General features: G+C 39.7%; 1 protein-coding gene across 4 annotated transcripts in view; it reads left to right on the top strand.

Moving 5' to 3' along the window:
- The window catches only part of Prkn (parkin RBR E3 ubiquitin protein ligase), a 1182118-nt gene that overhangs the window by 161436 nt on the left and 994084 nt on the right, over positions 1-26598 (top strand). Inside the window, exon 2 of one of the 4 annotated variants that reach the window (XM_029471043.1) lies at positions 6236-6459. The exons of the other annotated variants lie outside the window; for them this stretch is intronic. Coding sequence (XP_029326903.1) covers position 6459 — 1 coding nt within the window. The 5' untranslated portion in view covers positions 6236-6458. The remainder of the gene's footprint in view (positions 1-6235; positions 6460-26598) is intronic. 4 annotated transcript variants of the gene reach the window in all.

Genomic DNA, 26598 nt, shown 5'->3' with positions numbered 1-26598 from the left:
GGGGGGCGCTATGGGGGACTTTTGGGATAGCATTGGAAATGTAATTGAGGAAAATATGTAATAAAAATATTAAAAATTAAAAAAAAATAAAAAAAAATAAGTCTTTCTTTGGCTGAGATACATATATGCTGTTGAAACAATTAAAGCATTAATTTAACAAATGATGAAGAATTGGATAAACATCCTTGTTGTGAGTCATATGTATACAAGGTGGTTACAGTGCTCTGGGTCCTGAATAGGCAAGACAGGTAAAATGATCAATCGGACCAGCAGGCTAGCCTCTGCACACCTCATTGTCATTAGCAAAATGGTATAACTTCTTTTCTTTCTTTCTTTTTTTTTTCAAAAATAACTTATTTTCTATATTCATATCACCTACCATTCCCATCATGCTTTCATGCATTTATGAAAAGCTTCTTGACAATGTTTTCAAGGATATTCTTTAAGAACAGTCATTTTCGTGAACTGTGCTGGAACACTTCTAGTGGAAGAAGTGGTTACGCAAAGTCAACATCAACCTGCTATGCACTACATAGGAAGCACAAGCTGTTCTTCTCCCTCCAGGGTCTGGGCATGAGGATGGTTAGCCAGAGCGGGGCAGACTGGGAACAAATGCTACTGTGGAGTGAGTCAGAGGAGGAGGTACACAGAACTGAAGCCATGGAAACAAGGTTACACGTTTGCTTTGCTTAAAAATGTAAGACTGTATGCATTGGAGGGTGTTTTTCTGCTTGCTGCATTTCTCCGGCTTGGAAGAAGTAGAGGCTCACAACTCAGTTAAGTCAGAGAAGACCAAAGATTGCAGTGCTTAGCTGAGGGTGTAGCAGACAGACTACTGCATGCCTCAGCTTCACAAAATGAGCCTCTCTAGAACATGGTCCTAAGTGCACCTCTGTATTAATGGAACTGCAAAGGACATTCGAGTGTGGCAGTGTGTAAAAACACAGTTCGTTTGTGAAAATCATATAGACAATTTATTAATACAAAGGCATGGGATTTATTTCTGGCCTCATACTTTGTCAATCAAAAGCTTGGGAGAATACGTTTTTTGTTGGTTGGTTTGTTTTGTACATTTGGAGCATAAAACTTTATGTAGTTTTAGTCCTTTAAGTTTTTTTAAACTTAGTTATGTGAAATAACAGTATCTCACACGGGCACAGAGAGAGCATGGTTAATGGTCGCACCACAGCAAGTGACTGAGATCTAGTTTGCAGAGGAGCAAAGGAAAGCGAGAATAATTTGGTCATTACAACATCAATCAGCCATTCTAAAACTCTTGTGTTACATGGAAGCTAAGATACATACTTGTGTTTCCTATCGGATTCTGTCTAAAAGAGGATTGCAGAAGAAAGTCTCTGCTAAGCTGGGGGTGTAGCTCAGTGGCAGAGCATGGCCTTGTATTCTCAAGGCTTTGAGTCTGACCCCAGCACCACAGAAACTGTCAGCACCTTCAGCCTACAATGATTTTGTTTCCACCAAGGAAAGCCAGATACATTGGGCTTAGTTGACATGGAACTGCAGGTTTAGAGGAATGACAAGGGAAATAGGTTCATAGTCTCAGAGCGTGCACACGCACATCGCTGTCATTTATCAGTTGCATCTGATGTACTGCATGGTTTGCTAAAACTTATTTTATAGGTAAATCAAATATCATCTTCCTGATCGTTATAAAAGATATGCATCACTAGTTTTATGTTTCAAAAGAACAAACCACGGTTCAGACGAACAATGGCATATCTAAAATCATGGAGTGGAGCCAGAATTCAAAGCTCCATACATTGGACTTTCTCTGGGGAGGGCATGGGAAAAGATGGAATTTGAGGCAATTATTTCATGTATTATCTGTTGAATACATTTCTTGAAAACAAATCTAAATCTTATATATTTTGGGTTTGGGATAAGAAGAACTTTTTTTTTTTAATTTCTGTGTAAGAATTAAATCAAATTGTATCTTAGCCCTGACAATGATAAAGAGTTAACTGTATAACCAACTGCTTGAGTGGGCCTATTATTGCCACAAAATACATGCTCCTATTATGTAAAATCCATTACAAGGAATGTAGAAGTTACTCATGCAAGAAAGTATAAATTTACATCTCCACCAGCAGAATTCCCTATAATTTATCATCTTAATCCATAATAGTTGAGACCTTGATTCTCTTTTCAAGAGCTCAAACCAAATAAGGATATATTTCTAAAAGTTTCTTAATTTGTATCTATTTCAATATTTTTGATTTATTTAACATTTTGAATTAAAGAAAGAAAATACACATAAATTCTGACCTTGCTAAAGCCCAAAGTAACTAGGATGTATATTGTACTTTCTTTATCAGAAAAGATAAGTCAATATTAGAGACACTATGTGAAGTGTCCAGAATATGTCTGAATCTGGAAGGGAGGTGTGCAAACTGGGGGTCCTGGTTATGTCCCCCTCTCTATGGGGCTAGTGTTGTTCTTTACTAAGAACAGCCTTCCTCAGCCCTCCATAGGTAGGAGGAGGAAGGGAAACTGGGCTAAGCATTTCTCATTCATAATCTCATTTCACTGTAACTAGACATTTATGAAGTACTGCTTTCTCAACCCAGTTTTTTCTGTCAGTAAAATAAAGTTGAAAGAGATCACGTGATTATTGCAATGTAGACAAAATTCAAACTCACATTTTCCTAAATTTCACTCAAACCTTTATGCTAAATTGCCTCCGAGTATGGTAGCCACACAAATCCAATAGCTATATCATATCCCCAGATTAATTTTTGGTTGAAATGTTTTGTTTTCATTACTTTTAAAAGATTATGCCTGAACTCATAGGCTAGACCAGACACTGGGTCAAGGGAATGCATATACAAATTATCCTTAACTGGAAGATAAGATTCTCCAAGTTCAAGAAACCCAAGGCCATACCTTTACCCTCCTAACCTTTACCCTCCTAACTTATCAGTGAGAGCTTGGGCCCCATACTAGATCTCATTTAAAACTGTGATACTGATTCCAGCACTCATGAAGAACGGGCAAGGAAGCAGTGAGTCGTGAAGTTTGGATCAACCTGGATTTCTTAGGAAGAGACAGACAGAGACAGAAAGGTCAGAGACAGAAAGAGACAGAGAGAAAGACACTAAGACATAGAGAGATACAAAGAGACAGAGACACACAGAGAGACAGATACATAGAAAGACAGAGAGGCAGAAAGACAGAGATATAGAGGCAGCGAGAAACAGAGAGATAGAACCACAGAGAGACAGAGACAGAAAGAAACAGATACAGAGAGACAGACAGACATAGACAGAAAGACAGAGGCAGCTACAGGGAGATCCAGATCTCTCTCTCTCTCTCTCTCTCTCTCTCTCTATATATATATATATATATATATATATATATATATATGTATTATATATGTATATATGTATATATGTATATCTCTCTCTATATATATATATATAGAGAGAGAGAGAGAGACAGACAGACAGACAGACAGACAGACAGAGATAGAGAGGTGGGGAAGGAGTTGGAGTAGGAAGGGGAGAATTGAAAGAATTTTTACAAATCAGAAATCTTGAGATTCCTTGATAGACATAAATTCCAACTGTTGAAGGAAAATTACATATTTACATATTTAGGTAATTTTTCAGAACAAGACAGTATGGTATAACCAATTTAAGAAAGAAACAAAATTTAAGTCTAGCTTAAATAATCTTTCTTTGAATGATTCTTTTCATTAATAGGAGCAGAAAGAGTAATATCATTAAGTTTTCCTTTCCAGGGGTCCCTTCCCCAGATAGCCTCCTACTGCTGAAATAGAGACACCTAGTCCCATCATAGTACTTTCAGTGCGTCCAAATAGCTTACTGTTACCAATGGTTTCCAGCTTCCTATGATTTTTTTCTATTTTTCCCCCCATTGTTTCCCAAGAGCCAGAAATCAAATGTTTATGTAAGATGTTCTCTGCTGGTTTTCATTTTTTAGAGTATGATATATAGTTGGGTTTTTAAAGTAGAGCCAAGGTTGTGTTAGCTTGTTCTCAGTAGGAGTCAGAAAGGTGTCGTTTCTATTAGTTTGTTAGTCCTTAGAGCATGAGCTGACATCCTCAGCAGTGTTACAGAGATACTGTGATAGTCAGTGATGGTGCTTATTGTATATTTCATATCAATTCACCATTCGTTATCGTACTTAATCTATACATTTATCACGTGACTCATAAGTATCTTTATTTACAAGGCTTAGAGAGGATGAGTTATTTATGCAAGGTTCTTTTTGCTAATAATGGATTCAAGACTTCATCCCACCTATGGCTGATCATATATGTATAATCCCTTACATATGCCATAAATATGTTATATACAGTACATCATGTCATGCATGTATATCACATACATGTCACACACACACATGCAATTTTCTAGAGATTTGACCTTGTAAACTAAAGCTGGTCAAGTATATGTTATAATACTATTTTCTTTAATGTTGGCACCTGAACTTCACATGGGAGATAAGAGGGATCAGCAAAGACATGCTGGGAATCGAACCTTCAACACAGAAGCACGTGTCAGTGTCTGTTTCCTCTGCCCTTGATGGGGTATTGCAGAGGTCAGAGTACTGGACAGTACACCTGGGATGGAGTCAGAGATGTTTCTGGCCAGGTGTGGCAGAGGATTTGCAGGTCTAACTTATGTGTCACACCAACCTCTTCCATATCCTAACTAAGAGTCATTCTTGAAGATGCTCACTGACCAGAGACCAGCAGTCATAGACAGTGTGGTTCACATAACTGAGCTGACACACTGCTGAATCTCCTTGGCTAGGAAGAGAGGAAGCCAATGGTCAGCCTTAACGATGAGCATTGTGACCACTCATGGGAGCTCCCCTTATTTTAGAGTGGGAGGAAGACAGAGGAACAGGACATACCTGGACGAGCCAGTTTTCCCAAAGATGCTAAGTGAGGGTAGCTGGAGGGGTTTGTGAGACCGTTATTTCTCATCACGTGCTCAGCCCTCAGATTTGGAGTGTGTAGGACTCTATCTAAGTAGATAGCCTGGACTCAATATCATCTCAGGGCTCTCTCACTGAAGAGGAATGAATATGCTGTGAGCGGACCTTTGCATCAAAGCCGAAGTGACTGTAGTGGTCATTTATTTTTCACTAACTTAAATATCCAAGTGAACCAAGTGAGGGATGGCCTTTATTGATTTCATCTATCTCTTTGTTATCTTAGCATTCATTAGCATATATCCTTAGTATAACCTTATTATTCTTCTATCATATATACATATATGTATGTATATGTGTGTCCACACACACACACACACACACACACACACACACACACACACACACAGTTTCTTAAGCCCATGAGGAGAGTCCCTTACCTAGAATGTGATCCTCAGAGTGACCCACTTGAAACCCCGGGTTCCTCTGCATTCCATCAAGGTTGGTCCTGTCAATGACCTGCCTTGCTCTTATATGCAAGTCTAAAAAATTCCTTTTTTTCCGAGTCCAACCTTTAATCATCAGGTAAGATAAAAGAAGAGGCCTCCTCTGATGCCAAGTGAGAGTTAGCATCACTTAGCATCACAACACTCCCTTTTCTATCTTCAGTTGCCCCTTTCTTGCTGTAAAAGCAAAATCATTTGACACAATGGCTATGACAGGTCAGAGATGTGAGTGAACACTAGTGACCTCATTCGAAGGCTCAGCATGGGAGGTAGGAGGTGTCGACTTAAGGGCTTCTTCCTGACACCTTGGAGTATGTTTGGCTCAGCATGTTTTGTTTCTTGATTTTCTAAGTGTTAGGCCTTAGCAGACCTCATTTCAGAATGAGGCCTTGCCAGGTGAAGGGTGCCCCTCAGGAAACCCCAAGTTCTGCACAGGAGGTTCCACCATGGAGCTGGAGCTGAGCATGCCACCATCATTTGGGAACTTACCCAACCACAGCTCTTCTCAGCTTCTTGGCTGAGCCAAGGGAAAGGGACTAGACACTGTGTATGTAGTATGGCCCTGTGCCACTTGATAACATACTGGGAATAGAACATTCCTGAGCGAATGTTATTAGCAAGCTAATCTGTTCTGGAAAACAAGCTGCTGTGGGGGAACTCCTGTTAGCAAAAGTGTTCATAGTATTTATGGTGGTGATTACAATGATCCTGCCAGGGACCCGTAGAGCAGCTCTTCTGATGGGCCTTGGACGCACCCACATGGCTGATTATTTTCTCCTAGCTAAGGTTGGTTCTGTGGTCTCTTCCAGGTTTGTGCTTGGGCTCAGTGTCTGTGTGAGTCCTAGGAAGAGCCTACCACTGGGGAGTAGGAGAAGAAGAATCAGCCTTGGCTCTGGGATGCTGCGCTGTTGTCTCCCTTGGTTACTGCCTCTGTGGCAGTAGAGTAGAGGTCATGAGGTGCCTTGGATACAGCACACCCTCTCATTCCCCATCTCTGTCTGATGCTGGCCACCAAGAAAACATAGCCATCAAAGTAATCCTTTATTTTGTTTTTGAAATTCCTTAGTGCTGAAAAAATTGTTGTTTATACCCTGCACCAACCCAAATGGGTCCTCAGCAGGATCCTTTGTGACCTGCTCAGCAGGAGGGCAGCACTCAGGCCTGACTAGGGCTCTAATAGCTTTTCCCATCCATTCTTCCATTTGTAGTTCCTGGTACAAGAGTGTTCTGAGAGGTAACTGCCCATTCACAAAATACAATTGTAACTGTGTCTTTGAAAAATAAACTCAGGCAAACTTCCAGTGGAATGTCATCTATTAGTAGGAAATTAATAGAAATACCAAGTAATTCTCAAAGTTATCCTTGTTTTAAAAAAAGAAGTCAGGTGCTTTTTAATATATAAATAGAAAAATCTAAACTAATATATGCTGAGTCTGCCAACAATGGTTACCACTTTAGTTAATATACTTGTTAGTAGATATCACTGATTGGTGGGAAGTGGTGACTGTATTCATAACCTGCAGCACATCAAACAAGTCTAAAGTTATAACACTTAGTAAAATGCCCGATTCTCCTGTGGAGCTAGCACACGGCATAGTTTCTTTCCTGGTATATTAGAAGTAAACAATTGTCAAATACTTTACTAAATATAGTATTCAGAAATGAAAGCAAAACTTCTTTTTTCTTTGTGGCTCCATCACTGAGGTAATACCCAGGCACAGAGGCCACCCCTAAGCTGTCTTATGCTTTATGAGAACCTCTCACATTTCTCCAGGGTCAGAGTGAGGCTTTGGCACTTTCTAGGAAGCCAAGAAAGACTATGTAATATGACAAAGCGATTCCTATTTTATTAATAGAGGAATAATATTAAATTAGTTCAGAGCCATAAACTATTTGCATCTCTTTTCATACCAGCATTTTATTGCTTTAAAAATGACAGTTTAAGGTAGAAATGTAGTTCTCCATTGATGTAAGACTGGAACAGGTAGCAAGGCACGGCAAGCCTGGGGTGGAGAGCAAAGTGACATTGTAGATAGAGAAGCAGAAGCAGCCAGAGTCTGTGTAATGGGCTCCTTGGTCAGGATCTGTGAAGACTGAGAGATGTTGGAATCAGTTTCCTATGAATTGCTGGGTGGGGAAGGCAGAGGCAGGATGTCCCATTGGTGGCTTTGAAACTGGGATAGAAACTGTGAAAGGTAGGCTTTTGCAAGTAAGTATGCAATGTCAGGCAAAAATATGGATTCACCTAAAAGTCCAGACTCAAAGATCAATTTGAGGTCGGAGAGACTGCTGAACATTTTAGACCACACTGTTCCAAAAGTCCCTGGTTTGATTCTCAGCCACATGGTGGCTCACAAGCATCTGTAGCTCCAGTCCCCAGGGATCTGATGCCCTCTTCTGGCCTCTGCAGACACCGCACACATGTGGTGCAGAGTCCTGCTTGCAGGCACAATAACCATACGCATAAAATATTTTTTTCTAATTCTTTAAGAAGAATTAGAAAAGATCAATTCATCAAATGTGGATTACAGATTGATGTGATCCAAACTCACCAATTTTTGGAGGACGTATCTTTCTATCTTTCTTAATTAAAAAGTATCGAATTTTAATATTCCATACTGAATCGTTTCCTAATTTTTGCTTGATGCACTTTAGAGTATTCTTCTGTGATGTGAGCTAAATGTATGCTGCCTCAGCTCTTCCTGCACTGTTTGGAGGCGAGCCAGCAGAAAAATCATAGGATGAAGTGCTTTAAATGAAACCATTAATTGTTTCATAGAGATGGAATGGATCTGTGTATTGGAGGGAGTTCATACTTAGTTTAAGGAAGGTACCTATACATAGCCTAGCATGCCTCTTTCCTATTACCTTATTTGGAGTGGTTGGCATTTTAAAGTAGAGGGAGAAAAGAAGAGGAAGGAAGGAAGAGGCAGGAAGGAAGGAAAGGTGAGTTCTCTGTCACTGAAATCCTCTCCGTTTCCTCCAGTGCTTCCTTGTTAGCCCTTCACAGTGCTCCAGTCCTTGGGCTCCCTTTTCAATGGATCTCATGGACTCAAGGGAGTCCAGCTGCACCTCTTCCTCCTCTCACCTCTCCTGCCCACCCCCCATCACTTTTCAGAACTGCAGTGCAGTTCCATCTTATATAATATCTCACTCTTCCACTGGGATGTAAACAGCAGGTGGCAAGGCCTCACAATGCCCACTCAGGGGCTTCTTCATGCCTGGGAAACTGAAAGGGGAGAATCTTACTTCCCAACAAGCTGTGAGAGCTTCCTATGTTCCCACTTTTTTTCTGACACCCTGTGTGACTTTGCTCATTCAGTCATCTCAGTATTGGTGGTGTTAACAGTTTTGGAGAGCTAAGCGAAAAAGTCACATTTACACAGACCATTGGGCACCACAGTCTGTGGTCTGTTTCCTACTAGATCAGGCTGCTTTTGAGTACATATTTATAGCAGTGAGGAAAGGGGCCATGATGCTGAGTCTGAGCCCCAAGGCTTAGTGGGCAAGGGCAGCCCAGGAGTGAAAACGGCTTTGCTTTACCTGTATGCATGTGCTGCTTTTCAGTAATTTCATTTTTAAGGGGCAAATCTGGGTAGAAATAGAAATTCCATATAAGCTTGTGGGATATGGCTGTTTCCTGAATTTGATATAAAATATGCATGTCTAGAGAGCCTCATTGACTTAATAAGGCAAAGAAGGAAAAAAAAACTGAGTGGAAATAGGTAAAAGTGACTGAATTCTCTATACTCACAGAATTTTGATTGCTGAGATGGCTAAATTTTTGGAAGCCTGGGTATTGTTAGAACAAGTGAGCTCTGTAAACCAGTAGTTCCTAAGTGTTTGTGAGATTCTTAAACACTTGGCTGAACCTGAGGGGATAGAAGGGATCTATACAGCATCTGTGTTATGTCACGGGACACTGACTGGTAAAATCAGGCTTTGGGAACTCCAAGCCAGCCATTCCTTTATTAAATAGTTTTTTCCACGTGGTTTGGCTGTGTGGGGTAGAGTGTCCCTAGGGACCGAACACAGGACCTTGCCTATGTTAGGAGGTGATTTTTAAAAATTGTTTTCATTAGAATAAATGATTTACTGAGTCCATGTTCAGTCGGTCGCTACCCTTCTAAATTCCCTGTCCATGACATTCACACATAGAAACCATGGATTCTAAGAATTCAAGCTCGTTAGGTTGGAATTTTTCCCCAGAAATTCTTGGGTAGCTTTTAATGTATTGTTGTTTCCCCATTTGTAATTCGCTTGTTTTCCTAACAGTGAAAATAATTAGTGTAAAAAAAGAATCTTGAAAGCAGTGGTGGAGAATCTAAAAAGGCCACTGTTCCAGGACCGGTCTCTATTTCAGGTGAGGGGACATGCTGGGGCACAGAGGGAGCACAGCTGGTCATGTGCAGCTTTGGGAAGAAAGCTGTGTTGTTGCTGGCCTGCACAGTGTAAAGGCGGTCAGTACTGTAAGCGGCTCCGTTTCTCTTGGCACCACCTCTGAAGAATACAATATTTCATCGATGTATGTAGCATTTTATGTGGTATTGTGCATTGTGAGTAATGTAGAAATGACTTATAGCATATGGGAGGATTGCATAGTCTATATGCAATGCTACTTTTTATTTAAGGATTTTTTTTTAATATCAATACAGCTTGATATTCACAAAGATTCTAGAAATCGTGCACCACAGACAGGAAGGGGTAACTCTGCTGCTTTAAGAAAGCACCTACCAGGTCTTTGCCCTCAAGGATCAAGGCATGAGTTGGTAATTAATAAATAATAGCAATAAAAGAATAGGTAAACGTTCTAGGAGAACAGTTTAAATCACTGCTTTCCTCTCCTGCGCTCCTCTTCCTCTTCTCCTTCATATCATGGATTATCTTGTCAGCCCGCATGAAGCAATGGAAATGTATACAAACCCTGTTTGAACAACTATTCCATTACCCTCCCCATCTAACTCATGGAATGCACCGTTATCAGCTGGAGATTTTATTATAAAAAAATAGACTTCATGCATTGTTGGGGTTTGAAAGCCTGAGTTGTTTCCTCGGTGAAGGACTGAGTAGTAGTGTCGCCATTTAATACATTCATTGGTTTAGAGCTCACCCCCTATCCATTACATGAAATCACATTTTATAGTACTTTCCTTATTATATTATTAACACGTAACTAGGTTCTTAAAATATTATTTCTTGTTGGTATGAACATATAGCATAAACATTTAGATACTAAGTCATCCATTTTGATAATATGTAACAAAAATTCAGAGACTGGAGTGTGGCTCAGTGGCAGAATGCTTGCCTAGCATGCCTGAGGTCCTGGACCCAATCCCTAGCACACACAATCAATGGCTATATTTACGAACCCTGAAAGTTCACTTACAGTATTCTGTCCCACAGATATTATCTAAGTAATAGTACAATGACAGGCATTCATTATGGCAGCATTGTTAATCATGCAAAGACGGGCAGTCACAAACATTTTTACATGGATAAGATACACGCGTGATGGTATATGAATGTGCCAAAGAAGTAGGGGATATGGTGGCTGGTGAGGTGTCTCAGTGGATTAAAGCACCACCAGGAAAGCCTGCTCTTGGGCAGCTACATGAAACAACAAGGGACACTGCCTCAAAAAGGTGGAAGGAAGTAATCAGCCCCCTAAAGCTGTTATCAGAGACGCTCAAATATGTGCCCCAACACACAAACAACGTGAAGTAATGAGATGGAGTTATAGGTGCCTTGTTGGAAAGAATGCTGTAGTGTATGAGTACAACATCAACATAGAGCTTTTTGTATGATATAATTTTTTTCTTGAAAAGAAATATATGTATATATATATATATATATATATATATATATATATATATCATATGTATGTGTGTTACAAATAATGCAGTGTTAGAATAGTTTGGAAAGACGAACACCAAGGTGTTTCTAGGGCTTACTTTTTGTGATGGTTTATTTCAATTTTCAACTTGAGATCCAGAATTACCTAGGAGTGGGTCTTGGGCAGACATGATAAAGAATTATTTCAATTAAGTTTACTGAGGTAAGAAGGCCCCCAGGCAGTGGCACTGTTTTCTAGGATGGACCTTGCACTGGACAAAAAGGTGACTGTGAACTGACTGGAAGCATTCATCGTTGTCTGCTTCTCTTCTGGAATAGAATATAGCTGGTTACAATGCAATCAGCTGTCTCTGTGACTTTGCTACAATGATGGACTGCAACATCCAACTGTGAGCTAAAATAAGACTGATGTTCCTTAATTTGCTTTTGTTGATTATTTATTGCAGCAGTAGGTAATCAAGACATCCCTGGAGAGGAGTTAGGGAGGTATTGGGCATGAGGAGGAAGGAGGTACTTCAATATTTTTAAAAAATGTATTCACCCCCAGAAAATATCCATAGAATAATTTAAGAAAAATAAGAGACTGAACCAAACTCCTCTTTTATAATATTAGATGTTACTATGTCAGAGACCTCCATGAATCCCATTTAATAGCCTCTAAAATGCATTCAAATCAAAACATGCGAAGATTATGGTTCCACAGGGTTTTCTAGCAAGCCTGAAGCTCTCTGTATGATCCTTAAGCCAGACTGCAGACACAGTGGGGAGGATTCTATCTGTGTCAGTTGGTGAATGTGGTTCTTAACCCTCACAGATCCATCACTCCTGGTTGCTCACACCCCACATGGACTGACCAAGAAGTGGCTGGGGTTGAACAGGTGGCTTCAACAGGTAGTCAGCTCAAATTAATGAACAGTTGTGGGTCTTAGGACAAAGGGACAATAGCTTGGTACAAAGTAGCTCAATCCTTGCTGCATGAAGCCCTGGGTGATATCCTAGTGCCTGCTGTTGCATCAGATTGAGTTAGTGGTTCCGGAGAGGAAGATAAAATACCAGTGTGCAGGTGGGAGCCAAGTGTTAATGTACTATTTTGAGAAAAGCAGATCACATTTATTTTGGTTTTCTGCTCTAACATTGAAGTCTACTTCTGACCTCAAAGGAAATAATTAGCTATTTTATAAGTCATTAGTTATGCTGAGCAGCATTTAAAATCCAGCAATATCTCATGTATTACTTTAGTGCTTTTCAAAAATAATTGAAAGGAAGACAGTGTGCTAACCTGTTTTAAAAATACATTCTAAAATCAACAATTATACCTCACTGAGATTTAATGCTCTAAATAAAAACACTGCCTGCTGTCACCCTAAGAAATACTTGGAATGTGATATTTGAATTTGAGACTCTCTCCATTTCCAGCTTTTCCTACAAACTGGAGCAGTACTGCAGTTTGAATGGACAGAGTGACAGATCCTGGACACTCCCTGGTGTTTGCAAACATCTTGAAATCACAAAAATCCTTTTGGTGGAAGAATTTACAGTATAATGGCAGTGTAATCTGTCTCTAAGTAAGAGTTATAGCTGCATAGAGAGTATATTCCTTCTTTTATATATATTTTTAAACTAAAAGGAGGCTTTATAGAAACCATGGAGATGATGGAATTAAATTGCATGACCTTTTGATCCTAAGCTGGTTCTCACCAGAACAGTTACCACATTGATTCCACCACCCGAGGGAGGGAAGTGAGTTACCCAGAGTGCTGAGTGTTGCCCCAGTTTTGTACCTTTCAGATGAAATGTGTTCATAACAGAAGCCCCAAGGAAGAAACCAGAATGGAAGGTAGAAGGAAGCCATGAGGCTCCACAGCCGAGGCCTACTTCTCCCTGAGCTGTGCTGTTCTCAGCCAGGTGCAAACATTGTCTCAGTCCTTTCTGACCCAATGTCAGCAAACCCAAAGGCTCTGAGGAATAACAACACCTTATTCTGTCAGACACACTGTGATAGTGTATCATTCTCAAGTCTTTGCTTTTTAAGATATTCTGCTTATCATGATCTCATTTTTTAAAAAAAACAGTTTAGTCAATGGTTTGAGGTAAATGGTTTAGGAAGTAAAATGTTGCTAGGGCTGCTGTTTCTATTCTTTGACAAATGCTGCTAGCTCTAATGGTGCACAGCAGTAAGGGATGTTCCCTTTGCATCCAGGGAGGTGCCAAATTCAGGGGTCGTGGATGTTAATGAGAAACACATACTATAAGGAGAGAGCATCTATTACCTAAAGTCTGAGACACCTGAGAAGACTTACAGGTCAAAAGCAAAGCAAAGCAACAAAAAATCCTCTTTTTTAAAAAAGAAATCAATGATAAAGTCTAGGAGGTGAACTAATATTAGCAGAAATTTTCAAATATATCAGAAAACCATGTCATAACCAATAGATAATATGTGTGTGTATATAAAGGGACTTACGGCTAGCTCTCTTTAGGCATTAGGATTCTATAGCCAATAGTTTGTGGTCTATTATACTTTGGTACCCCAGTCATTATGTAAATCTGAAACTGGGTAGATCAATAAGGGATTGATTGTTTTCAAAAGCTTCCCTTTGCCTTGTAGCTACCTGCCTAATCCTTTAAGTCAGAACTTTCATTTTTAATTCTGGTGGAATGAAATCATTTTAAATGGATTGTATCTCTCCATGCCACCTCGCTCAGATTGTAATGGATGCAGCATGATCTTTTCTTAGCAGCCTAGTGAGATCCTTTATCTTCTGATTCTTCTGATACGCTGGAGGCAGGGAAGCTTATCCAGAGAGGGGTGGTGGTCCCCAGGTGCTCAGGAGCAGCATCTGCTGTGAGGTGGGCTTTCTGCAGTAGCCCTCTCTTCCCAGGGTCATTATTGGGCATCTGATCCTTGGTTTTATTATTCTATGGCACACAGAGGTATCCTGTGAACATGTACTGTTTACTCTTTAATAAGCAGACTCCACTCGTTCATGAATCAATTTTACCTTAATGCAACTCATTTCATGGGGGTGTCATATTCCTCTTCTCTGTCTCGGCTTTCCAGGGATTACTGAAGTCTCTAATGTTCAAGCACCTCTCTTCCATCTCTATGAGTTGCCAGGCTCATTCCAAAGTCTTTAATGTGTTTTTATTTTTTTATTTTTTCTAGTTTCCTTCTCTTGTTTCTCCATGACCCAAAGCAATGTATAGAATGAAAGGGTTTATTTGGCCTAGGATTCTAAGTCAAAATCCATCAATGAGGGAATTCAGGGCAGGAAACCAAGGTAGGAACAGGAAGACAGGAACCATAGAAAGACATTATTTGCAGGCTCACTCTCTGGTTCATTTCCTCCAGGCCTCACGATGAGTTGGTTTTGTTAATACAGGCCAGGACCATCTGACTGGGGATGGAGCTTCACACAGTGTGCTGGTCCCTCCTCCTTTATTATTTAATAATAAAGACAGTCCTCTACAGACACGTGTGTAGGCCTATCTGATCGAGGCGGTTACTCATTCGAGGCATCCCCCTCAGTTGACCCTAGGATGTGTCAGATTGGTATAGCTAACTAGGATACTAACACATATTTGGGTTCTGTGTGCTTAATATTCTCCTTGGCATCTACCCTTAAGCAGAATGTCATACACTAGCAACATTGGAAATCACATCTTTGATCTTTATATTGGAATCACTTTCATCATCAATAATTCTTACTCTTCCAAAACAGGCAATACTCAGGGCAGAGAGCCAATGCTCAGTTAGGGGTCAGGGTTCCCTCTCTAGGAAAATCACTACAGTTTTCCATAAGATTGAAGCAGTATGTGTTATGACTCCCATGGGGAGATGGTGGTGGGTAGTAGGGGTGGAATTGCTAACAGCTTAAAAACAACAAGCTCAACCCCCTAGGATTCTGCACTGCAGTGACCAGAGACCTTAGCAGCAGCTGATGGAAGTATGATGTTGGGCCTTTGTATGGCCAGGCAACTCCGAGGGACATAGGAGGACTTACAGAAGGGGGCAATGTAGAAAGACCTTCCACAACTCAGCATCTTTGTAGGGAGTGAGATGGGGGTGGGATTACTCCTCTAGAGAAGGTACAGCCTAAAATAATCATTATGATGAGAGTATAACCATGGTTTGGAAGCTGCAAGGTCACTTTGGGTGGCGTCTGGGGACAAGACAAGGCCACAGCTAAGGTATGAATGAGGAGAAAATTGTGGTCTACAGTGAGAAATGGTGATGATAGAGACTCCAGTGGGTGCTGGGGTCTCCACATTTTATCCTCTGTTACAAGGACAGGTGAAATGAGATCTGCAAGGCAGTTGCTCAGCTTGCCTCCTCCAGGAAGCAGATGGTGACGCTGAACACCCACCCAAGCTCTCACGCTCCTGAATATGTCATGTAGTTTTATTTTGTGACTGCCCACCATGTCCCTATTATCAAGGACAATTAATACATATTCGCTTCTGTTGGTGCCAGAGACTCACTATGATGTACTGATGCCTACTAATACAGAAAAGAACAGGTCTTGCTGAGCCACCTTAGGGCAACATTGCAAACACCTCAAGGACAGAGACTGTCTCTTAAAGAAGACCTGGGAAAGGTGAAACTGAGTTTCCGGCCAGTGTCTATTCTAGATTTATTGCGTTAACACTCCCAGTATAGCAAATTATCTGCATGACAATGGCCTCTTCACTGACTTTTGAACACCGGCTGCCAGCACTACCTCAGAGCCTTCCCATCTTAGGGTTCTGAGGTAGGGCTTGCAACTAGATGTATTTGGAGTTAATCCTGAGATTCTTCAATTATCCCTGTGTAATGACCTAATTAAAGGTTCCATGACTTTCTTATGTACAGACATATGCACACCTAACATATGTGGGCAGTGAGTTACCCAACAGCACGCAACATGGCCATTCATCTGACAGGACTGTCACCACTATTGTTATCCCTAGAGTCCCCCTATGCCCTTCGCCTTAGGCTTATATGTGCCATCCTTCTGCCTCAGTTTCCCATATAAGTGCTGTGATTACAGGTCTGTCCACTACCCAATTAAGCAATCATCATTTATAAGGAAACTAGAGGGGAAAGGGTCTACCTATTGATTATGGGAGCCTAATAGGACAGGTCAAAAGCCAAAGTGAGGTAGATAAGAATTTCTGTTTAAAAGTCCAGTCTAGTCATTCCAGACAAGATAGGAGGGAAAAGGGAACAGAAGAAGAGAGAGACCAAGATGGAAGAGGCATGGATCAGCAGCAGACATGCTGTCAGTGAAGAGGAGAGACTGTGGTAAGAGGCATGTTCCTGTCCATTGGGACACCTACAGCATGCCACAGAAAGTATAAGCTTCCTGTCTTGTCTCAGAATAAGGTTTATACTAGAATTGTATACAATTTGTATCCTTAAGACTTCTCTAAAGAGGTACACAGTCACTTTCAGGCTTGTGTGCTCTGTAAGTATTTACCAATGTTCAGTAATTCTTGCTAAGTACTGTGTGGTTAGGCTGCCTTCTTCAGCCAAGCCAGTGAGCCAAAGTCAACATTGCATTTACTCATTGCTGAAGAGAGACTGGGCAGTGCAGAGCACGGAAAGGCCAGACAGCTCATGACGAGTCAGAGGTGCTTGCTGCTTGGGAGTTCTGACTTCTTAAATTCTTCATAAAGAAGACCATTCCCCAAATAAGGGAGGATTAGCCGATGTGATGTTCCAGCATGAGCTCTCATGAGTGGTGCACATAGTTAAACCCTATCTAAGAAGAAAGAAAATCCTCTTTTAAGAGAGCAGTCATCGGATCCTGGGAGTGCATGCCTTTAATCCCAGCACTCGGGAGGTAGAGGCAGGCAGATTTCTGAGTTCGAGGCCAGCCTGGTCTACAAAGTGAGTTCCAGGACAGCCAGAGCTATACAGAGAAACCCTATCTAGAAAAAAACCAAAAATAAATAAAAAATAAATAAAAAGAAGAAGAAGAAGGAGGAGGAGGAGGAGGAGGAGGAGGAGGAGAGAGAGAGAGAGAGAGAGGAAATGAATTATTCTCGGGTCAAATTGTATAGTATAAAAGTTCAATTTTAAAACCTTTAAACAAACAAACATTGAAAACCTCAGTATGTTTCCGCCTCTTCACCCTAAATCTGTAACACCAGATGTATGGCATCACATGTGTAAGCATCGCACAGCTCAGTTCCACCACACTGTGGCATCCCGGGTCCAGCATCTTTCCCTTTACTTGGTTCCTGGGTACTTGCTCTTTAGTCTCAACATCTCCAACCAGAGCCTGTCAGCCTCTGTCCTGTTGTCAACATCCTTCCTGTCTGCTCTTTGCTAAGTGGGGATGTGAAAGGATTATGGTCCTTCCTACCTTATGTGGTCTCTCTATTTCCCTCTGAAAATCCTCTTTTAAGAGAGCAATCATCGGAGCGTCCACCATACAGTTGGCTTCACAAGGAATTATTCTGTTTGCCCTCAGACTTTTTCTTGACCCTAGGAGGCTACTACTCATATCATGTGCAACATTTACTAGAGAATTTTAAAACAAGTAAGATATTGTTGCAAAATTTTTAATATACTTTATATCAAACTTCCTATGATTTAATAGAAAACTTATATCAAACTTCCTATGATTTAATAGAAAACTGGATTTACCCATGGCCTTGAAGGTAGGTCATTGTCTGATACGGTAGCTGATAGGTGGTCCTCTCCAATTGTTTCTCTGATTATTTGACTTCTTTGAAATTGAAATGGAATTTGGTGATTTCTCACTAAAAGTTAAATAAACCAAAAAAATTATGATTGTTTATAAAAAGAAATGTTGAAACACATTTTCACAATTTATTCTTTTAATATGTGCAGGAAAGAATTAAATCCATATAGGTTATTCTTCCTGACAGGCTAAAGAAGTTAGGCATGCAGAATGCCCCAGCTGCATTATTGGAAAATAAATAAGATATATTATGCTGCCTTATCTCCCTCTTGTCATTGTTAATGTTAGGTTAAGATGGATATTCCACCTACACTATTAAGTTATGTAAATATTTCTATAGTTTCATCTTTAGAAGATATTAAATCATTTGAATAATACTCTCGCAACTCCCATATGAATGGGAAAAAAGCTTTCTGTGCCTAGTGACATCAACATGCCAGCAGTCCCGAAGTTAACACTTCACCTTTCAAATGGCATGTTCTTGGCTGGTGAGATGGCTCAGCTGTTAAAGTCCTGTTGCCTAGCCTGACAACTTGAGTTCAATTCCTGGGACCACATGATAGAGATAGAAAATGAACTCACACAAGTTGTCCTGTGACCCACACACGCACACCAAAACATGTGCACCCTATACACGCAAACAAATATGTAATACAAATGGCATACTATGTATGGATAAACTTCCCAAAAGGTGGGAAATCAGTTTCATATCGTAATAGCTGTTGGATCTAAGAGGCTGATGGGAGTTAGCTATTTTTTTTTACCAGTATAAAATACAAACTAATCTAAATTTGTGTAAATTTGAGATCTTATAATAAATACAATTATATTGAATAGATATTTAAAGAATACAAAATAACTCAATAATGTAGAAGGCTACACTTCCTAAACTTTCCATCAGCATGTGGCTAACATCTTTGTTCTAGAGCCAAATCTGCCAACACGGTGGCCATTACCAACTGGGTCTTGTGTATAATAAAATGTGGATCAGAACCTCTCTGCCCCAAATCAAAGAATTTATACTCCTGGAATAATTTTCATATTCATTAAAGATTAACTATATATAAAATATTGATTTTATTGAATGTCTACCATTTGTGTATTCTATAGATGAGAGAAAATTAAAAGTCACACATATAACACACATCCTCAGCCTGCACCATTTTCCATGGGGCAGAAATGTTGTAAAGACTAGAAAAACTAAATGGGTGGTACACAAATGTCGCCATTTGTATCTAGGCTTTGAGAAGTTATTATATCTAATATGGAGTTCAGTGCTGGCAAATGTCATTCAAATTGTGTTCACTAGCTAACAAGGCTCAGACTCATTAAATCCTCTTCTCTGAAAGCAGTAGTTTGTTCTAATGCTTTGACCTGAGAGACTGATAAAGTATGAGGCATTGACTTGCAAACAGAAAAGAAATTGCTTCCAGTCTTTAGTTAAAAGCGTAGAGCTTCCCTACTGGAATTACTCAGAGATGTGCAAAAGCTCTGGAGACTCTCTGGGAAGAAGAAAAATGACCACAGGGTTAATATTTTATGAGGGTACACTTGAGAAGGTTGGAGCTTCTTGAGTTGAAAGGGATACATTTAAACAAGTTGGGGGAAGTGATAGGTTTAGCAATAGTTTGGTGCTTTTATCCCCAAGGGCTAGAGTAGGCAGGAATGATAGAGAACAGGGGTGAGAACTAACTACCATGAGACCCCCCACTCTGACACTGTAAGGTTCTGAAGTCAGTGGCTGGGATAGCTACAAACTGAAGAGATGTCTTAACATTCAGACATTGCATTTTAATGGCACTATAAGATCTCACTCCTTAAGGTTACACAAAGATTTCCATAATTCTGATTTACACCTTGTTCTAGATGGCTTTAAAAGTAAGTTCTCAAATGCCTATTTATTTAAACAGGAAAATGAGATTTCTTACTCTAGATATGACAAAGATTATATTTTGAAGTAAGTTTTCATATATTTAAATCACAAAGAATCATTAAAAATATTCTAGAGTTTTCCTGTATTTCATTCACAGGACCTTCCCTGACATAATTGATTTGGTTTGCATCAACTGATTTAAATATAGGAATTTTTAATGTTTCCTGTTCTTTTGTGCCAGTTGCCTAGCACAACACATGACCTTTTATGATGAGAACTTGTTAGATCTCCTTACATCAAGTTAGACCGAAAAGATGGTTACTATCCCAGTTAAGCCATTTGTTTAACCACTTTCAAAAGACTAGTGTTATGATAATTTTAATAGTGTAACAAATTAAAGCCTTATACAAACGCCACCAAATTTGGAACAGCACTTGTCTAAATCTGCATCAGTGTGTATGCCTGCCTTGTGCTGTCAAAAGAATAGAAATGTATGTAACATTTACTTTTTATTCTTCTTTATAAATGAGCCTGTATTTATTCAATAACTTTAAAAGTAGAATATTTTAATTTGTAGGAATTCTTACCTATAGTAAAATATTAGCATCTCATATTTAACAAGTGACCAAACACATTTTAGTCATTGAATTATAAGCAATTAGCTAAAAATTCTTTCAGAAGAGTGTCGAGTGAGTTAATCGAGTAGAGGTAACAAGATAATGCAGTGGGGATAAAGGCAAGGTACGTTTGGGATTGTTGTAACTAAAAGAGGAGGAAAAAAAGGTTCTATCCATAATAACTTCCAGTCTGAAAATACATGACTGCCTTAAGTATAGCTTTGCCTCAAAATAACCACAAAGGTACTTGTGAAGCAGAAAGGAAAATCAAAGTCGTCTACTCTATTTTGTCTCACACCTGCCACCTAACACAATCTTCATGGGGACAGAGTTTTGTCAAGTATAGTTTGTTCTTGAGTTCATGGCTCCTAAAACGGTGCCAGGGGAACTAAAGGGAAGGGTGAAGGTCCCCCCTTCCTAATTCCATCTAACTCCTTCCCACTTACTCTAAAATATGCAGACCTGAGGGTCCATGCAAGATTCAATTCTACGACTGATTTAGTCAGTGTCCAAATTCCAAGTATGACATCTTTCTCAAGAAAACATCCTAGTGAAGGATGGAGACCTGCAACTGTGTGAGGAGTCACTTCCTGTGGGATGTTTGCCCTTTCTCAAGACTTTGCCGGCCAATGCCTGCACATTATTTATAGTGAACCATGGTCTCCTTCTGTGGTTTCCTAGTGTTCTATGTTCTAGAAGTATATAAATGATGTAATATTTCTTCCACACACCTGCTCTTTGACTATTTGACTGTGGAGGTCCTTCCTCCTTCATTACTCACCCACCATCTCTTGACATTGTACCCACTGCTTTCTGGCACATTCTTGCATAGCTGCCTTTAGTGGTTCCCTACTCTCTGGAACCCAGATCGCCTTAGTCTTCTTATCTGTCTCTTCCGAATGGTTCCTCACAGTATGAAACACCCTTCCCAGAACACTGGGCTGAGTCTATTCTGTTACCTACATACCCAATGGCTCTCTTGTAGATACTATAGAAGATAAATAGGGACTTTTTTGGTTTGCATTTTTTGTTTGTTTGGTTTTTTGTTGTTGTTGTTTTTGTTTGTTTGTTTCTTTCTTTCTTTCTTTCTTTCTTTCTTTCTTTCTTTCTTTCTTTCTTTCTTTCTTTCTTTCTTTCTTTTGACAGGGCTCACTATGTAGCCTTGGCTGGCCTGGAACTTGCTATGCAGACCAGGCTGGAGTGTTATGATTAAAAGTATTGTGGCACCATGTTTGGCTAAGAACATTTTTTTATACAAGGTTCCATAAAGCTAAACAGCCAGGAATTTTAATGAATATTTTTTTATGTTGATTCTGTGTTACATATATTTTGGACTCAATATGACCTCATGTTTATCTTCATTAAATTTTATTTAACTAGCCGGGCGGTGGTGGCTCACGCCTTTAATCCTAGCACTCGGGAGGCAGAGGCAGGAGGATTTCTAAGTTCGAGGCCAGCCTGGTCTACAAAGTGAGTTCCAGGACAGCCAGGGCTACACAGAGAAACCCTGTCTCAAAAAAACAAACAAACAACAAATTTTATTTAACTATTTATCCTGCCAGATTATTATCACCTTTTAGACATCAATTTATTTATTATCTGTTTTTTATTTCTACAATTCTCCTGTGATATTAATAGTGTATAATAATATACTCTATGTATCCTTATCCAATATATTAATATTAAAGCAGTTCGAATGGCAACTGATAGAGATCAGGATGACATGTAGACCCTTCTACATAAGAGAACCCACTCTCACTGAATTCTCTACTTGCTCTAGCACTAGCTCAATACTTAATGGGACGCTCTCCCAACAAACATTTGCAACACTGAAGACATATATATTAAAATGTTAAACTAAATTTGTTAGGCTGTTTTCCAACCTACATTTCTGCATGTTTAAAGCAAAGATAAAATTGGAAAACTTACGAGATATTTTTCAACCAAAACATTGAGAAATGATAACTCTGCGTTGTACTGCCAACTCAGTTTTCCGTATACTTTCCCCAGCTCTTGATAGACACTGTAAATGTCAATCCCATGAATTCTGCATTTTCTCTCAGTCCAATTACTATACTAAAATATCAATGAAAAGTTATCTGAGTGGTACTTAGGTCAATGAAAATGTAAGTCTTCTCCTTTAATATCTGTCACTTTCCTCTTGGGTGTGTTAAGTCTTCTAGTTACAGAGGTGACTGAAGAGTCTGGAGAGGAAGAATGCTAAGTTTATCAACCCAGTTGCTACTTATGGGGCAGCTTGTTTATGCTAGGTGTCTTATTAGCTCCTGTGAATACAAAGAGACAAAGACCCTACTGGAGCTTCCTTTTGGATAGATAGCAAGTAAAATGATAAGGACCTCAGCAGCAAGCAGTGAGAGAGAGAAGAGAGAAGAGAGAGAAGAGAGAAAAGAGAGAGAGAGAGAGAGAGAGAGAGAGAGAGAGAGAGAGAGAGAGAGAGAGAGAGAGAGAGTTAGTTCTTAGGGGAAGTGGAACTTAATTAAAGTCATACAGGAAGAATTTGTATGAAGGACTCATTTAGGATACTTGTCCAGTGGGTGTAGATGAGCAGTAGTGGGTACCTCAGACAGAGGGAGGAGCAAGCTATCAATCTAACATTGAGACAGAATTTTGTTCTTTCCAGAAATTCAGAAGGCAGCTCAGTAGAGATGGAGTTTGGTAGAATACGTACTTGCACTGTGGAGTGTGATGAAGGCTAAGGATAACTGTGAGTGATGTAATACATCCCATAGCTTGTGGTTATCAGTACATGGCTCAGTCTGTGAACAATGGGATGACACCGAGTGGCCTCTGTAAGAAGGACAACAAGCTGATTCTGTCAGGAGACCTATGACTTTTCTTGATCTTGCACATACAAACACCAAAATCTGATAGAAGAGTGTGAGAAATAAATGAAGACAGGAGTTGGGAGTTGGGAAGCCCAAGATCTGCTGTAGACATAGAATCAAAGACCTAACTACCAGGATAAGGGAAAAGGATAAGGCAGTGACAATGCCTAAGTTTTGAGTTGTTAACTGTGGGCATCAAGCACCCTCTCAGCAAAGACTTGAGGATGAGTGGTGGAAGGGGAGCAGTCAGTGATGACTACCAAGTTAGGATAAAGTGATAGGTTCTCTAATGAATACATGTCATACTTTATACATGTGTATCCATTTTTAACCATTTATTGGGCAGTTATTATGAGGCAGGCACTTACGACAAACTAGTGAACAAAGGGGTCAAATAATTTAATCTTATGCATGAGGTATTCCCAAGATATAGTGAATATTGCTGTGAATGAAAAGGAGGGAAGGAGTATCTGCATGAGCCAAGTGAGGGAGAGGATAAGGTGTCATTTCAAGTTGTGGAGTTGAGAGGGTGTCCTCACAATATCCACACATCAGCAGAGATCTCTGATGCTACCAGACATGTAAGGCAGCAGACCAATGGGAAGGAGTCGTAGCAGCGAGACTCAGTGTGTTTCTAGAGACCAGATGTGCTTCTCTGTGTGATCTAGGACTCACTTAGAAATTGGGAAAGAAATAGAAGATGCCTTTCTAGTGGTTTATTTCTCAAAACGAACACCTAGTTCTCAGTTATCTTTCCTAACAATGAGAAAGTAGCTCAATTCGCTTAGCCTTAAACAAGTGGATGGTTGCTAAAGAGGAAAAACGGCAGGAAAACAAGGACTGTACTGCAGATATTTTATCCCACAGAAGAAGTAGACCTATACCTACATTGGCATATAAAAATGCTATGTCACATTTCAATCACAATTAAAAGGAATATGATGCACGCTTGGGGCATAGATAAATATTAAGTGTTGACACACAGAACCAATGCCATGAATGATCCCTGCTGCCTCCTAAGACACACCCAAGGACCCCATAAGTCAAGTTGTAAGGACAAAGACAGGGAGGCAGGAAAAGTTATTTTCTTGAAGTAATTTATCACAGCCATACTTCATCAATACATGTATATATTTCTACATCATAAGAAAGGTAGGGACTATTTCTGCAATCAATCCCAAAGTAATAAGCTGGGCATGTTTCATTATTAGCTTCTGTTACAAACATAAAAATATATATTTACAAGTATGACAAGTAAGCAAAAATATCTGTGGTTCTGGTATTTTCTTTCTGACTAGTTATTATTTGGAGTTGTCATCTTAAGAAACAACAAATAAAAATATTGATATACAGAAATACATTAGAATATATCAGTGTCCATATATCCAGGGGTTGCAGATAGAAAGACAGAGTGAGTGGGACTAAAATCTAGGTGTGGTATTCTAGAAAAATAAGTGTTAATTTAAAAATATTACCACATTCTTCTCTAAACTAATTTTACTGCATTTACAATGGTATGTAAGATATATCAATTAATGTTGATGAAATTTTCATATATTGGGTTCTTTGGTAACAAAGTTTCTCTATTAATGTTTATAATTGAGACACTCAAAACTCTTTATATAGTTAACAACATTTTAACACCCTCTACCTTTTATGGCTTGTACAGACAGACAGACAGACCAACACCCACACACAAACACCTACTCACATATATACACACACCAATCAGATAAATAGTGCCCCCAAGAAAAGCATAATTTTGTATATTATGATGTCTTTGGAACTGTTTTCCCAACATTATTCCCTTCTTTTTAAGCCTATCGAGTACAGTTGGCATTGCCCATGCACTCTTAGATGTGTGGCCTTCCATAGGAACGTGGGTATCCCATCAAGGACCACATCCTTAAAGACAACTGATTCTCCCTGTCCCGGTGGTTATCAATTGCTTTGTAATTAGGAATGTGATGTGGTGCCTACCTCCTCTGTCATGTAGGGACTTTGGCTTGAGCTCGCCAAGGTTTTTGTGTGCTGTCTCAACTTCTGTGCATCCTTATGTGCAACTGCCCTGCTATAGCCAGAAAACAGTCTCCTTGTAGCCATCTACTGCCTCTGGCTCTTATGGCCATTCTACTCCTCCTCTCAATGATCAATGAAACTTAGAAAGAGGAGTTGAAATATAGATGTCTGGTTTAGGGCTGGACAGGCTGTAGTCTCATGTTCTCTGCACTTTGGCCAGTTGTAGTCCTCAATGTCACTGATCAACTACTGCAGTGAAGCTTCTCTTATCTTGCTGAATATCCAGGAAATGGAAACAGCCTAGATGTCCACCAATGAGGAGTGCATAATGACAGTTTATATGTTTACACAATGCAATATTACATATGTTTACATAATGCAATATTACTTGACTTCTAAGAAAAGGAAAACTGGGACTAGAAAGATGGCTCAGTGGGCAAGAGCACTGGATGCTCTTACAGAGAACCTGAGTTTGATTCCCAGTACCCACATGGCAGCTTATGACCATCTGTAACTCCAGGTTTAAGAGATCTGATTCCCTCCTCTGGCCTTTGTGAGCCCTGGGCACACTTGTGGTGTATAGACATGCATGGGCAAAATGCACACATATAAAAATTCAGAAAACTTAAAAAAATACAATTCTGAAATTCACAGGTTGATGGGTAAAGCTAGAAACAATCATTCAGAATGAGGGAACCCAGACCCAGAAAGACAACCAACCAATGTGTTCTCTCATGTGTGGATTTTAGCTTTAAATTTTCAGCTATGTGTGTCCAATCTGGAGGTGTTCCCACAGAGGTGAAATTAGTTGTCTTTTGTGCATTCATGATCCTGGATTCAGCCCTCCGATTTGTTATCTTAAATTCATTTGCCTTCTTCTGTTCCTGCCCTGGGCACATATAGTAAGTGACAGAAAATTATGAAACAATGAATTTTATGAGTCAAAAATTGTAAAAATACATTGAATTTTTTTTGACATTGTGCATCCAGATAAGGTGTGCCCCACAAGCGGTGATCCTAATGACAGTGACCAGCTGTCTGGCCAGTCTCAGGCTTGGATTTCTTATCGCAAAAAATAAGAAATTGAAATTTCTCTACTTCATTTGGTGAATACATTTTCTAATGCTATCAGGAGACTAAGTAATTTAATGCTAGTATAATTTGATATTGAAATAAAGGTGAGTTTCATCAGAGAATAGTTCCTACCACTTTGAATTGGTGGCAAAGCTTATCCAGGTAGCAAGACAGAGCATGTGACTTCTTTTTTTTTTTTTT

This window comes from Mus caroli, chromosome 17 (genome assembly GCF_900094665.2).
Source record: "Mus caroli chromosome 17, CAROLI_EIJ_v1.1, whole genome shotgun sequence".
Taxonomy (NCBI): domain Eukaryota; kingdom Metazoa; phylum Chordata; class Mammalia; order Rodentia; family Muridae; genus Mus; species Mus caroli.
This window is presented reverse-complemented; position numbering and strand designations above follow the sequence as displayed.